Genomic DNA, 15,603 nt, shown 5'->3' with positions numbered 1-15,603 from the left:
CAGATTTCTTACATGTGTGGGGGGATACTGATGGCATCAATCCTGATAATGAGGGCAAATGTAGAAATAAATATATGAATATTATACACAATATTTAATTAATAGGATACATTTACTTAAAGCCACTCCATTTTATCATGAGGAATTCTCTGAAGAATCATCACATGAAATCTTCAGTAGATCTTCATAAAGTAATTAGGATCTTTTGAATCATAAACAAAAGTGCATCAATCTCGATTTGTCTAAATTAAATTAGACTCAGATACTAAACACAAAATAGTTCCCTTTACGCACAGGCGAGCTACTCAATATTTTGTTCATTTTCGACTTGGTTATTGATCTTCTAGCTTGGCTCATGTGGATTTCCTTTTCTCAGCCCTGCTTTTAAAAGAAACTTCTGGTGTGAAACTATCCTCCATCCTCCTCCTTTCTAGCCTCTCAGCCAAACTCGTGGATGGACAAAGTTCTTGTTCTAAGCAAAGCCATTATGACAGAACCACTTCCTCAAGGCAACATGTTCTCTTGATGTCTCTAGCTGAAGTATAGGCTGTGAATATAAATATAGAGATTGTAAGATGAAAAGGCTTTCGTATGGAATAGGGTGTTATTTTTGTGGCATATCCGCTGGCAGTACACAAACATTTAAGTTAATACTGCTTTCTAACATATTAAATCATTCTATTAAGGGCTTTAATAAGGATTATGGAAGTAGTTTTAAGATACATGTACTATTTGTGTCCATAAATCCCAGACTATGATCAAATTCCCAACATTTCAGAGTATGTACTGAATTTGTTGACACACTCGATGAACTATGCCAGTGTTTAACATAAATACTACATCTGCTAATGCCATGTTGACATTATCCTTTGACTTTATATTCTTTGACCTGTGATGAAGTCCTACAAGCAAAAACCACAAAAACAATTTACTTGGGTGTTAAACAAGTACAATTTAGCCCTGCGGAACAAATGTCCCGGGATTTGTAAGACTTGTATTTGAAAAGAGCTGCTCAGTTTACAGTTGTACACTAGTTCAATGTTTGGTCATGTGTAGCTGGGCCAGTATTTGGGTTAGCTGTAAACATTCATTCCCTTCCTCAGCTCAGGACATACCTGGGATGAATCATAAAATAGCCCAACATTTGGTCCATTCTTTCCCTTTAACTCTTCCAACCATCTGCTCCCATCTGTCTCTCCATCCTGAACCACACCTTCATGACAGGAACTTCAAAAGTTGCATTTAACATAACTACAGATCTTTCTGCACAAGTCTGAGCTGGCACTAAAAATGAGTGTTTTATTTAAAACAGTAGAATTGCAGGCAGACAACCCAGCATTCCAGTGGAATGGAGGGTCTGGGGTGACCATCTGATAGTTATACAGAGAGGCATTATGGGAGTTCTTTTGTCTGTGTGTTAGAAACAGATGATGGATAGGTAGTTCTGGCTTTTCGTTTTAAATATCTTTGCCACTTTATAGCAGTCTGAGCATTTAAGTTCACCACAAGCTGATTTTGCAGGACCAACCACAAAAATCTTTAGATTGCTTTTGTTGTTCCAGATGTTGATAATGAAATGCAGTTTTCTGTCTTTCGAAAACCCATTTGACTTTCTTCCGTGGAAGAAACAAAAAGACTTCATTCATAGTATGGACAAATGCTGATTTTAAATGTCTTGTTTTGTGTTTAATAGAAGAAAGCAAGCCATTTGAAACAATGTTAACAGTAAAAGTGCAATGCTAGTATACTGTTAAAGGACACTGCAAAGATGATGAAAATGTATTGTTGCTGTGTCATATGTTTTGTGTGAGTGTGCTTGTCAGCTGTGCATTTGAGGTCTTGCTAGAAACCCACAGCCTGTAATTCAGAGTCTACTAAACTCCAGAGAGACTGTGGGGGAAGAGACCATTGTGATGTTTCTTAGTTGAACCTCCTACAGCTGATCTCTTGAGAGAGAGAGGACACAAGAGTTTCTTGTTGTTTAGAGTGCATGTCATGCTGTGAAAACTCAAAAAAACTTGCAAAGTAAACACAGATGCCCTAAAAGGAAGAAATCGGTTTATTTGCTTTGTGATATCATTGTCAGAGAGTTTTGTGTGGCTCTGCTTAGAGAAATGTATCTTTAAACTAGGCTTTTCTTCCATTAAACTGCAAGCTTGCATTCAGATTTGCCAACATATAATCAATAACCGATGGATAGAACCAAGACTCTGCCTTTTTTCTTCTTCAATAATTGTGACTTTAAAGCTGCAGTCCGTAATTTGTTTTTGTTTAAAAATTATCCAAAATCAAATTTTGAGCAAGTACATAAGCAGCCAGTGTTCAAAACTATCTCCTTACCTTAGCCTTATTCACAACGGAAAGCTTGTAATAATGTTTTCGGTCATAGTAAGTGGCCTTACTATGTACTTACATTTAAATTAATCATTTGATACAATGCACTTATTGTGTACATACATGATTTTACATTTTACTTATATTTTAAAAACACCTGCATGTAATTACATCTGTAATTACATATCCCATACCACTAAAGCTTTCCCTAACCTTACCCGTATCCCACCTCAACAGCAGCAAACGTGTTTTGCAATTCAATATGAACCCAATAAGTACATTGTACTTATTTTTTGATGTAAGTACATAGTAGTTAAGGCCACTTAATATAAAGTGGCACCATGTTTTCTAATTCAGGTGTTACTGGTAGGTTTCCGCGGGAAATTCGAGAATGCAGCCATTCGTCTTTGCGTCATTACGTCACGTCTGTTTACATAAAGGAACAGTCCCAGCTAGTATATGGCATGTGGAGGATGCTGCAGGTGCGGATCATATATAGCCTTTAATCACAACAGCTGCAATAATTAAATTTATCATTTTGATGGTGGATTGACTGTATCATTTTGATGGCGGACTGTAATCCAGAAAGGTCCAAATGACAATCATCAGAGAAAACTGGAGATTCACCCGTAGTCAAAAGCAAAAGAAATTTAAATCTACAGGTAACGCTACCACACACTAACTACACAGTCACGCAATGCTAATGTTGTTAACATTAACATTTTCAGAACATATAAGTATAACACTATTAATAATTTGCATGGTTTGACATGATCCGAGCTAAGCGATCGTTAGATTTAATTACCATTGGCAGCGTGATTTATTGTTATGCTTTTTTTCTCAGTCGGTCAGAACAAAAAATTCATCCACGCTAAGGAGCCATGCCGATGCACAACCCATGTATGATTATTCTGCAAAAAATAACTGCAATTGCAGGTTTCAAACAGAGATGGCGACATTTCCATGAATAGGTTCTTTCAAGAAGTTTGTTTAAAGAAATGTTTTGATTAACCAAACCCAAATCAAGTTGTTTTAATGAAAGAACTGCTCTGGGCTACATTTCTTAAAAGCATTGTAAACCTAAGGAGATTGTAAAGACCATTGGTGTCAATGTATTCTACAATCTACTTAGGCTTACAATGCTTTTGGGAAATGCAGCCCTGAACAGTTCAGGTCGGTTTGTGATTGAATTGTTCAGATTGATGTTGTTGAACCAATTAATTGAAAAGATCTGACTTTATTAAAGAATTTATTCATGAATTAAACATTGATGGTGTAAAGACAAACATTGCTTTTATGGAGCTTTTTGGGCATGGCCTAACATCTGGAGATCTGAAAGTGCATGAGTGCTTTGTGTTAGAGTGTGTGAGATTTTATGGTCCCAAATACTTCAGAACAGAAATCATGAATCCTTTTATTCCAGACAATAGCATCCTTTCAATAGGACTCCATTTTCAATTGTGCAATGGGACTTTAATCAGTATCCTACCCAAATCAAAGTCCTCCTATATCCCACTTTCCTCTTCTCCATCTTGAAATGTCTACAGCAGGATCCAGATGTTGAAACAGATGTCGCCTGGTTACACACTGCTCTTTCATTCATTGTGTAGCTATGCACAACTCAAGGAGAGTGAGACCTACTGGGAAATGGTAAGAGTGCTGGATTAACCCTCTAACATCATTGTAATTCATTTCACCAGTTTTTGCATTCCAGCTTAATTCCACCTTTCACAGGTTGGGACGAGTCTCCATCAGTACAAAATGACAGCCCGATGATGTGCATTGCCCCAGGGTAGCATATAGTTTAATGGGGTAAATGGTCCATCAAAGCTGTGAAGGATGGAGATGAGATATGTCTATTGAAATGAAAGGGTTAAATGTCTTGAAGCCACCTGCAAGTGTTTGGATGGTGTCATATTTGCCAGGGCCCCCCACCTCCCGAGGCTCTACAGAACCTTACTGCACAAAGAGAAAAAAGTGCTGTGCTAGCAATAAGTACCCAATGCACGCTTGAAGAAAGACACACGTATCTTTCAAACATTCACACACCCCCTTATTCAACCTCACCAACTGATGTCAAAGGTTTGGCCTTGGGGAAGTTACAATGCTAACAATAGTAATCTAATAAGGCTGTGTTTTCTGATGCATGTCCGGGCCAGAAAGAAAGTGGGAGAAACTGCAGAGTGGACTCAAACTTGAGAGGAAAGCAGGCGGACCAAGAGATTGACTTCATCCCCAAAACCAGAAACACGCACTTTGCCTCCACCTGCGCAAACCAAAATCAGCTCTATGACTGAGATGAGCAGGTAATGTTTTCTTTTTTTATTCTTTATGTGATGGTGATGCAATACGGAAGTGGGTGTAGGGGGTTCATGTTTTTTCTGTTGTAGAGTATTGAGTTATTTTAAATTCCATTTCATTATATTTTCCTCATTGCTCTGTTTCTCTGCACCTCTGCTTAAGATCTTCATTTAAAATAATGATTTCACATTTTATTTTCATATTTTATTTATTTATTTATTTTTAATAACCAGCAATTACAGGCTCATGAACTTGAAATGTTTTTGAATTTCTTATGTGGTGGTATTAAGTGAACTGAATTGAAATGACTTGTGTAATACTAATAAAAAAAAGTGCCAAAAAAGTAACCATGATAGCACCTTGGTATTTTTGAAATATGGCATCAAAACACTATTGTATAACTGTCTGTCATCACTGTACCAGATACCAGCACAGCACAGTATGTTTTTTAAAGGAAAGACTCAGATTTTGCTTGTGTAAACAACAGAGAGGGGTGTGTTACAATTAATTATTTCAACTTTAATTAGTTTATCTTTTTGTAAAGCTTGAGTTAAGGGATGCTCTTTCTAAATATAATTTGTATAGAAGAAAGTACCAGTGCAGCATTTTGTTGTAACATAATTGCCTGAGACACAATGCCCCAAACAGGAAATTAAATCTATTTGAGAGCATGTGTTTCTTTTTAGGCGAAGCATAAATTTCCCACAGTTGTCTTCACCATATTGTCATTTCTCAGACATCATTTCTTTTTACCAACTATGATGGATTTTATCCTTGTTCCAGTCAAATATGCTAGTAAATTATTTTACTAAAGATAATAATTAAACACAAAGGCATTCAATTGTTGTTTAACAGCCTCAGATTTAAAATAGTTTTAGCGTTGAGTGAGGTGTCATGAAGATACTCTCAAATATTTAACAATTAGCATTAGCACTATATACAGATAGCGTAAGCACATAGCACAAAGCATTTTAGACTGTTTTGATCATAAGCAATGGATGTGATTACTTAATCCCTGCTACTCAAGACAGAACAAGACATTACGGGACAGAAAGTGCCAGATTTACGCAATTCCAAAAAAGCGCCAATGGGAGTGGAAAGTTCTATACTTGATCTACTGATGACGCGCACATTAAAGAACACAGGCGTAGCTGGATCATTTCCATAATGGCGCAATCTACCAAGAGCAGTGCAGATTAGTGGCTGGTTTAAGACATGCTTTTTTTGGGCGTTAAATAATGCCCCAAATACCAGTAAATTGACTAGCGCAAACCTTAGTAAAACATCTTGCATGATTCATTTAAATACTCTCCTCCCATAAATCTTGCGTCTGAAAGGGAAACTCCTACAAATGCATACGCGATAAGGTCAGCTGCAAAAATAACCCTGTCCACGTCTTTTCAGCGCTAATCCTGACAGTAGTTTTTTAACGACAAAAAGGGCAAGCTGTTAGTAAACCTGGCCCAAAGTTTGCACATTTAAGGGGTCGTCTTTCACATCTCAGTTTTGAAAAAGGCTCAAAAAATGGTGGAAACTAACACGATTTCATTGGCTGTTGCTCATTGCTTCTCTTGCACGAGTCAAGACTGTGCACCTACCTGAAGACTGGGTTACAAGAAAATCCAGTCTTAAGATTGTAAGCCGTGTCTAGTCTCATAGGTGCAGACACTAGAAGACTTGGCATCTGCAATGATCTGGGACTTTTGTCTCAGACTACTTGCAAACATGGAAGGGGGTCAAGGTTTATTCTTGTAGAGTGATCTTGGTTTGAAAGACTCATAGAGGAACAAGTCTTTAATATTTCCCTATTGATATTATGTATTAGATGAATATTGATACTGCACAATTTGTCTGATCTGTTTATTCCAATGATGACTTCAATACAGAATAAATACTAATTGCTGCCCCGAGAATGACCTTTTGTCATGTCCTGTATTTTGCAGTCTAACACTCTTAGCTGCCGATTTAGTGTTGTAGACCTTGACATAGGTGTCTTCTGTGTTTAGAGCTCTTTTTCGTTCCTGTGAATAATAGGTTTTCAATTCTGTAATTGGATTAGGTTTGTGTTTGTACTCTTTGCCCTTTAGACCACTGGTTCTAATGTAGAGCGGCACCATCCTTGACACGGGATGCTGGATAATAGACTGGATTACTAATGGTCGTAGATTTAAACTGGAGGAGCCCATTACAGAGGATTACAATGACACAGTAAGGTGTTGTTGTCGTCAATGGAATTGAGAACAAGTAATCTAATCAGCACTTGGCAGTCAAACAACGACACCATATGTGGCTACCTGTGCCAACTTCAAATCAGCCTCTAAATCCAGACTAGTGCTCCCATGGAAACAAAAATTTCAGCACATGCGTTTTGGTTACTGCGCATTAATTAACAGACTTTTTTCATTACTGATTTTGCAACTGTGGGCATCTACACAAATAAAGTAGGTCAACTGTCATTTACCGGTCAAACTGGGAGTCCTTATGAAGGAAATGAGGATGCTAAAAAGGATAGATAGATAGATAGATAGATAGATAGATAGATAGATAGATAGATAGATAGATAGATAGATAGATAGATAGATAGATAGATAGATAGATAGATAGATAGATACTGCAGTCTGATCGAGACATTTGTTTACTCAAAAGACAGGAGACAGGTGATGGGCGATGAAGAAAAGGATGAAGAATCCAACGTATTATATATAGGCCTGTATTAGCCTAATTATAACTGGGCCAAGGCCCATGTCTTCCTTTGACCAACACACCGGTTTAAGCACTGTCCATCCCCAAAGGATTATGACTCTTGATCTTGAGAGGCTATGATTGGCTAAAGTTGTGTCCAGTGTGTCTGTCTGTGAAGGGATCATGAGATACCTTTGACACTACAAATAGGGGCAGGAGATGGCAAAATAGCTCAGAGTTGAGATATCTGTACCCTCAGCAAGAGATACCGTAAAAGAGCACCAAGAAGACAAAGGTAGGTTTCTAGCATTTGTGCAATGATTCTGTTCATTAGGAATATTTTGGGAAGGATATTGTCAGTTTCTTCTACACTAGTAGAAAGCCTCTGTCCTTCAGAAATGCATACTGTGAGCTATGAGTCATTTTTACATCTGCTTTAATCTTCATGGCTTTGTGTATTTTGTCTTGGTTTAACACAGAGGTATGCTGCTTAGTTTAGGGCACTAAAGATATCAGCTGTTTTTCTGCAATGCCAGTTTGGAGGTCTTGATTTAAAAGTATTTTTCTTACTTCTTAGAGATCTTTACAGGTGAAGCTGGCTCCAGCTGACCTGATCACTAGGTATCCAGGGCTTCCCTTTGATCCCAGACAGTCGCTTAGAGCTCAGGACCAAAAATTTAAACCAATACCAGATGAGAGAGAAAGCTCAGCTATGAATATGTGTTAACATATTATTTCTTGAGCTTTCTCTCTGTCTGTTTGCTGTTTCTTTTATCCTTACATGATAAATTTAAGCCAATAGAAATATGTGGATGTCAGCAAAGAAACTTCTGAGGGAAAACCATAATAATTGATTGGGTGTACCACAGCACATACACATTAGACCAAACTCAACCATGCATTTGACAGATTTAAATGTTTTAAGATATGAAAAGAGATTGTTAAGCTTGGAATCAAATGGGAATACAACAAATTGAACCAGCCTGGTCCATGGATGCCTAATGTTTAGTGACGGTCAGGTGTTGTTAAATTGCAAAGATTGTTATACTTTGTTGTATCTAGAAGTAGTCAGACATTCACATACCTGAAGCCTTATGTTTGTCCAAGATGTAACTGTCTTCTGAATGGAGATGAGTAGCACTATGCCAGGCTTAAGTCAATTAAGGTTGACCTGGCAGCATATTCGGAGTTTAAGAGGATTACTACTTAGACGATGAAGACAAGGGGAATGATAATCTTAACTAGAGGATGTTCCTAATTTGTCAATGAGTTTATCCACTTAGAGAGAACCTGGGGTAATATAGGGTGGATGTATAGCAGGGGTCAGCTAGGAAAATTGTTCCAGACCCTGTGACAAGTGGGCCAAGTCCTGTAAACTTTAGTGACAGTCCTGTTTAGTACTAAAATTAAGTATTTAGTTTTATCTCTAATAGTTACATAGTTTTAATATTGATAACAGCTAATTTTGCTGCTTCTTTTTTTTCTCCATGTTTTTCTAGGTTAAACCTAACCATGGAGTGGCTCATGGTTGCATTTGTGGCCCTAATTTTGGCCAGCCAAGTCCGCTCTGATGAAGTTCCCTATGAGCACATGATCTCTCAGCTCCATGCATGTCCTAAAGAATGCAACTGCCCTCCAAGCTTCCCTAATGCTGTTTACTGTGACAACAAGGGTCTAAAACGCATACCTGCCATCCCTCCTTATACCTGGTACTTGTACCTCCAGAACAATCTCATTGATGTCCTCTCAACTGATGCTCTGCACAATGCCACACAGCTTAGGTGGATCAACCTCAACCGCAACAAAATCACAAACGAAGGCTTGGAGGCTGACGCTCTTAAGGCTATGTCTAACCTTGTACACCTCTACATGGAAGACAACTTGCTGACTTCCATTCCATCTCCTCTGCCTGCCAAATTAGAGCAGTTACGGCTGTCCCGAAATAGAATCTCAAAGATCCCAGCCGGTGTCTTCTCTGGAATGGACCATCTCACCTTACTGGATCTGCAAGGTAACAAGCTACAGGATGATGCAGTGACTGAGGTCAGTCTGAAAGGACTCAACAGCTTGATCCAGATCAACTTAGCAAAGAATCAGCTAAACAGCATGCCCCTCGGCCTACCACCCACAACCACACAGATCTTTTTGGATGGCAACAACATTGAGAAGATTCCGGCTGAGTACTTCAAGGGTCTTCCGAAAGTGGTGTCTCTCAGGCTCAACCGCAATAAGCTGGCTAATGGAGGTATCCCAAAAAACGTGTTTAACCTTTCCAGCATCCTTGATCTACAGCTTTCTCACAACCAGCTCACAGAGGTGCCCGTTATCTCTTCTGGCCTGGAGCACCTGCATCTGGATCACAATAAGATCAAGAGTAAGTCCACAACCAAAGTTCTGAACATGCACGGTTTTCCATTTTGACTTCCTTTGTATTCCTTGCTGAAACATTAACATTTAATTAAAATTGAATTAAACATAGTAATTAGTTAATACAGACATGCCTCAAAAGTATCACAGTTCATACAATTGCCTTGTTCTGACAAAATTCGTACAATGAATGTATCTGAAACTGATGACTTCATTTCGACCATGAAATACTGTAGTCTATACTTGCTTGGTTATCTGTAAAGCTCTAAAGACTTTGATGCCTTTGGAAACCTGTCTGAAACCAGTTTCCTTCATAGACAAAACACCACTTAAGTTTTTGACTGACTAAGTAGCAAGGAAACTGCCTTAGAGTTTGGATGTTTTGTACCAGCATGTTTGTGACTTTATCAGTAAGATATATTCTATCATTTTCATAGGTGTGAATAGCTCGGACATCTGTCCACCTGGTGCACTTGATGATTACCTTGATGAGAATGGTCCACGTCTCCGTTACCTTCGCCTTGATGGTAATGAGATCAAACCCCCTATTCCACGAGAGCTGATGATGTGTTTCCGTCTCCTTAGAGCTATTGTCATATGAAGGTGCCACACCATCTAGATACTCCTGTCCATTTCATCCACCAGAACTGAAAATGTATGTAAACTAAAACACTTGAAAAGGGTCAAATAAAGGGCTATCTTTTTGGTTAGAAAATTGAAAACCATACACTGCTGAAAAGACCAGCCAAGACTGGAATGAATTTCCATGCTGGTCCAGATTGACTTATGCTGGTTTGTACTGAACTAGAGTTGGTCTATCTAGTAGGCCAGTGAAACTAAGCTGATAAAGCTGTTTGACTAGCATCTTTCTGGTGGAACTTTGCCAAGAAAGCACATCTAGTTAAGCTAGTGAAGAAGCTGAGTGGGAATACCAGTATCCAAAATATGACATATTTTGGCTTCCTGTCCTGGTCTTTTCAGCAGGGTTAAGATCCATAAGACTGGTTCATATGTGCATTTGTAGATGGTTTCTCATGGCCGTATTGTAAAACCACTGTGCCTTCCTTGATTTCATATGGGAAACTAACAGTCCTGCAGAAACACCATTATGTTAAAAGTTTTGTATCATATAGAAAGCTCCAAAATATAATTGTCTTCATTTGCAAGTAATGTCATTTCCCCATCCTGTGCAGAAGTTAAGATCTTAGTAAGTGTAGCATTACCCAAAAGACGGTTTTACCTCACCACACAATTCTGGGGTGTTTTTGGACAAAAGAGTTGTGGTTTGATTTTGGAGCCAAATTTTCTGGTAGTGAACTTAGTATATAGCAACGGTTTAATTGATTTTATTCAGTGCATGGTAACTCTCAGTAACAGCACCAACAGAAGTTTGAAATTTGAGAGACACAATTGTTTATTTCCTCTGTTGTAGCGAATGACATGTACTGACATGTATTATTTTTTTAAAGTAAGTTTACTTCTACTTTTTTAATATTTCTTTACATCTTTGTACAATCAATATTCAATCAATATTTAGTGTTAAATATAAATTTTATAGATTAAGCACTTCAGTCATTAATTGTACTGTGACATACTGATAATTAATATATAAATACAGTTTAAATTTAGCAGTTGACAATGGTACTACAAGAGAACCTTCTGAATCATTTTAAGACTTATTTTCCTCTAGGGTATAAAATAATGTGAATATTCTTTTTCAACGCACAAATGTGATAATTATTTTTCATGTTTTCATTTATCACTGCAACATTCTTTGCAGAAAAATGACAGGAATTAATATCACTAACTGTGAGAACCATTAAGACTGTCAAAAGGGATAATATGAGACAACTTTTGTTTGATGTCCTGATTAAACTGGTTTCAATGGTCCAGCATCGTCTCTTCACTGATTCATTTTATATATACATGAAACATTTTGGTTATTGAAAACTGCTTTAAGTAAGGACCTGAAGGGTCCATATCAAGTCAGGCATCCTCTTTATTAAAGAAGATATAATCCACAAGCAATGTATTTACCTACAGTACAATAATGTAACTTGTATTCAGACTCGTGATTTTAACAAACACTTCGTTTTAGATTTTGCTAAACATGCAGTTCCTTCAAAAAGCAGTTCCAGTCTTTTTAGATGGTTTGTTTGAAAAGATTTTCAAATGTATTGCAAAACTTCTCATGAGTAGATGGGTAATATGAGAGCTACTATACCAGCGCATATTTATGATCCAAGTGCTTTGCGGTTACAAAACCCTTTAAAACAAAATAAAGTGCAACAAAAGACTCTGGAACACTTTCTTTTAAATATTTATACATGTCTAATAGAGAGAAAGAGCAACAATGAGTGCACAGTATACCCAGGTATCAGTTGAAACAATGACTGCATTTATACTGCAAGCCTAAAGCATATATTTTTGGTCGCATCTGTTACGCTGACTTTAGACATAACTCGCTGTGTTATATTAAATCCCCTACTACACAGTGCAGGCCTGTGCTGCTCAAATTGATCGTGCAAGTAAATGGATTTTGCTTCAGTGGGTTTGCACGAATACTGGTGCATGCTAAGCACTTCTTTTGGTGCCTCTTAAAGCTATATAAAACAGGCTGCAAATAGTAGATATTTTTGCCCACCCATTAAACGTCATCATTAATCAAACAAAGTGAGATTAGTGGTTAAACATGTCAGTGAGAGTGAAACAAAATGCATGTGTGCCATTTGTTTTTAATTTGAATTGCTTAACAGTCCTAGTCCTTAACAAATTAATGCTGGATTTTTATTTCACGTGACTCAGCAGGAATATGATTATATCGAGCTGCCGAGAAAGAGAATTAGTATGGAAAAAGAGGTTGAGGCCTGTAATAACATCCCACCGAACATGAAGAAGGCACTTGTATGCCACTTCCTAATAGGTTAGCAGGTTTTCTGCAGTGCACTGCATCTCTGCACATAGGTAGTGAGCAGAGGTCTGAGTCCTGGCGCAGAGCAGAATGGAGGCCTTTTCTCCTCTCAGCATTGCACTAACAGTGGAGCCTTACAGAGGGCCCATTGTGAGCTGGGGCCCTGCAGATCCCTACATGAAAGCAGAGTATGCCTCACGCTCACCTCAGGAAAAGGAAGACAAATATCTCATACTTAGGACTGAATTACTTATGTGTCTCTTTGGGAAACAAAAAAGAAAGATGGTTGTAAGGGATTAAAGGATTTTGGCAGTTGGGGGTCTGTCAGCGTGCAAATTGTGTGTCTGTTCAGTGTGTGTGTATGTGTGTGTGTGTGAGAGATGCAGTGTGGTATGGGGTGGGCGCTGCTGTAGATGTGACCAAAACTCAATTTCTCCCTTTTCTCAGTCTCACTTCTTACCTTCACACACACAGGCAGGTAGGGCACACAGGTCTGCGAGTGTGTGCACACGTTCACGTCACACACACAGAAACATCCACACACAGATACACACTCGCCTTCTCACCGTGAGTGACCTGTTGCCATTGGCCAGGCCCACCAACCCTCTGCCTGTCCGATCTGAAGAACTGGACCATTTGGGAAAGGAGGAGAAAGAGGTAAGGGTTCTTCTGTATGTTCTTCTAAATGCTGGTGCTGTGCTTTAGAGCAGGGATTGGACCCAAGGGCTTCCCCTTCAGCTTCTTAGCCTCAGTGGTACTTGGCCACTGAGGCTAAGCTAAAAAAGCTAAAAATGCACCTCAATGACTCTACTGAGGTTTTCATTTTTTTTTTTTTTTCTTGTATATGACTGGCTTTATGATTTTAATATTTGGGTGCACACCATGGTATTTATTAATCTTTTTGTAATTCTTGTAACAATAATGCACATTTGTGAAAAATACACACGACCGACTTTACTGAGACTTCTCTCCATGATCTTGGTGAATGTTCTTATGATATTGACAGTGATTTACAACAATTTTAAGTGGGACGTGTGGTAATGATAGCAATTCATCCATGCTCTTTATAATGGTCAGTTTTCCATTCCTTGGATTTTTGGGGTTCGCTTTGAGTGTGATGATGTTTCTGCTTGATTTTTGAGAGGATAGTTGATTTTGTTAAGCTTTACAAAAAAAAAAAAAAAAAAAAACATATAAGATTATTTGCAAAAAAATGTAATGGGAGACTTTTGATGTCTGATATATTGTTAATGTGTTCAAGGTCAAAGGCCATATTACACAAACTTCCCGTTTTAAATCTTCAAATCTGATAAGTTATAACGGAAATTGCCAGGGTTACTAAAAAGATAAGAAATGTCTGTAATATGTGTTTACGTAGGCTACAGTGCTTGTATATTTTAGCATTTTGACTTATTGGAAGAAAATAAGTCATACATTTGGCGATATTGGCTGCACCACTTGAAGAAGAAATAGTAGAATCAATGAACATGTGGAATGCTGTTGGTTAGAGCCAAAAACAACATTGGGATAGTTAGTTCTCACACACATACTCGCACGGGGTCTACACACTGCAAACACTGCCGGGAGTTTGTAAAAGCCGAGCTCTGTGTTCAGTATAGTCCCTCTTTGAGCATTTCCCTGCTGAAGCTGTCATGCATTGGTACACTAAAGCTTTACTGAGAGACGTTTTTTTTTCTTTCGTAGATACGGACTGAACTAGTTTGCGTCTCTAATCGATATCGCCGCTATATAATCTCTATTCATGATGTGATGAGATGGCATGTGTTGATTGGCTGTCAGAAACCCACAGGGAACTGATTCATGTTTAAAAATGTAGTGGTTTCTAGAGAGCAGCTATGCACCAAAATAGCCTTTCACTGAGAGTTACGTGGATTTGTCTGTATGAAAGAGAGAGAGAGAAATAGAGAGAGATCGTAACTCACTGCAATGCTGTCCACAAACCTCGGTGGAATTTCGAACTTGAGTGTAGAGACACACACTCATAAAGGAGCTCTGTCAGAGTTCTCCCTCTCTTTCTCTCTCTTGCTTCTCTCTCCGTCTCACCCTGAGGACCAGAACTTGGTCTGCCCATCAAGTGCACCCTTCTCTTCTTCCACTCCAGCTGGTCATTGCTTTCCTATGTGCCTCTTATCTTTCATAAGAAATGTATATAACTCTACTGTTAAAGAAAAAAAAAACAAACAAACAAAAAAAAACATTATATATTAAACATTAGAAAGAATACAAAGCAATTGAGATTAAGAAGATGAGGAAAAGAAAGTGTATGAGAACGGATAATACTTCAGTTAAATATTTCACAAATCTTTATCACAGACACCAGTAAAAATTTTGAGTTTTGGACATTGTTAATAAGAATTATAGGGCCATGTAGAATCTGCTCCCACAGAACCAAAGGATCCAATCAGCAGAGTTTTCCACCAAAATCAGCACAGAACAGAAGATGGAAAAAAGGTCTGCAGATTCTCTCTGAGCCAGCTGATGACTAGCTGTGAAAATAACCATGTTTTATAGTCTATATGTTAGCATAAATTTGCAATAGATAATTTACCCACATTCTTTAAGTTTTCAGGGGGATCTTCATGGAATCGTATATATTCAAAGAACAAAAAACATTTTATAAGTAAACTTTTTTTCACAATGTGTGTTTTTTTTTCAACAAAAAAAATGCTTTATATATCATAATTATGTTTAAAAAGAAACCTTTTATGATGTCAGCCATCTCACCTCTGACCTTTCAACTTTAACACACAAAGCAGTCACTGAGGGGATTCAAGATGGCTGCTAGGTTAGGTGTTGGCTTCTTGGCCCTTGTAAGTGAGCTAAAGACTTTAAAGGATTAGTTCATTTTGAAATGAAAAGTAGCCCAACCTTTACTCACCCTCAAGCCATCCTAGGTGTATATGACTTTCTTCTTTCAACATAATTGCAGAAATATTGATAAATATCCTGACGCATCCAAGCTTTATAATGGCAGTGATAGGGTTCAA

The 15,603-nt window shown here is 38.0% G+C and overlaps 1 protein-coding gene across 1 annotated transcript; it reads left to right on the top strand.

Moving 5' to 3' along the window:
- Positions 1 to 8,817: 8,817 nt before the first annotated feature.
- kera (keratocan) lies at positions 8,818 to 10,304 on the top strand. The gene is made up of 2 exons (XM_067391038.1): positions 8,818 to 9,691; positions 10,122 to 10,304. The coding sequence occupies exons 1-2, from the start codon at positions 8,830 to 8,832 to the stop codon at positions 10,283 to 10,285; spliced, it is 1,026 nt and encodes a 341-aa protein (XP_067247139.1). The 5' UTR covers positions 8,818 to 8,829; the 3' UTR covers positions 10,286 to 10,304.
- The last annotated feature ends 5,299 nt before the right edge of the window (positions 10,305 to 15,603 follow it).

Source organism: Chanodichthys erythropterus, chromosome 8 (assembly GCF_024489055.1).
Source record: "Chanodichthys erythropterus isolate Z2021 chromosome 8, ASM2448905v1, whole genome shotgun sequence".
NCBI classification, from domain to species: Eukaryota; Metazoa; Chordata; class Actinopteri; order Cypriniformes; family Xenocyprididae; genus Chanodichthys; species Chanodichthys erythropterus.
The sequence above is the reverse complement of the archived record's forward strand: the minus strand, read 5'-3'. Positions and strand labels throughout refer to the sequence as shown.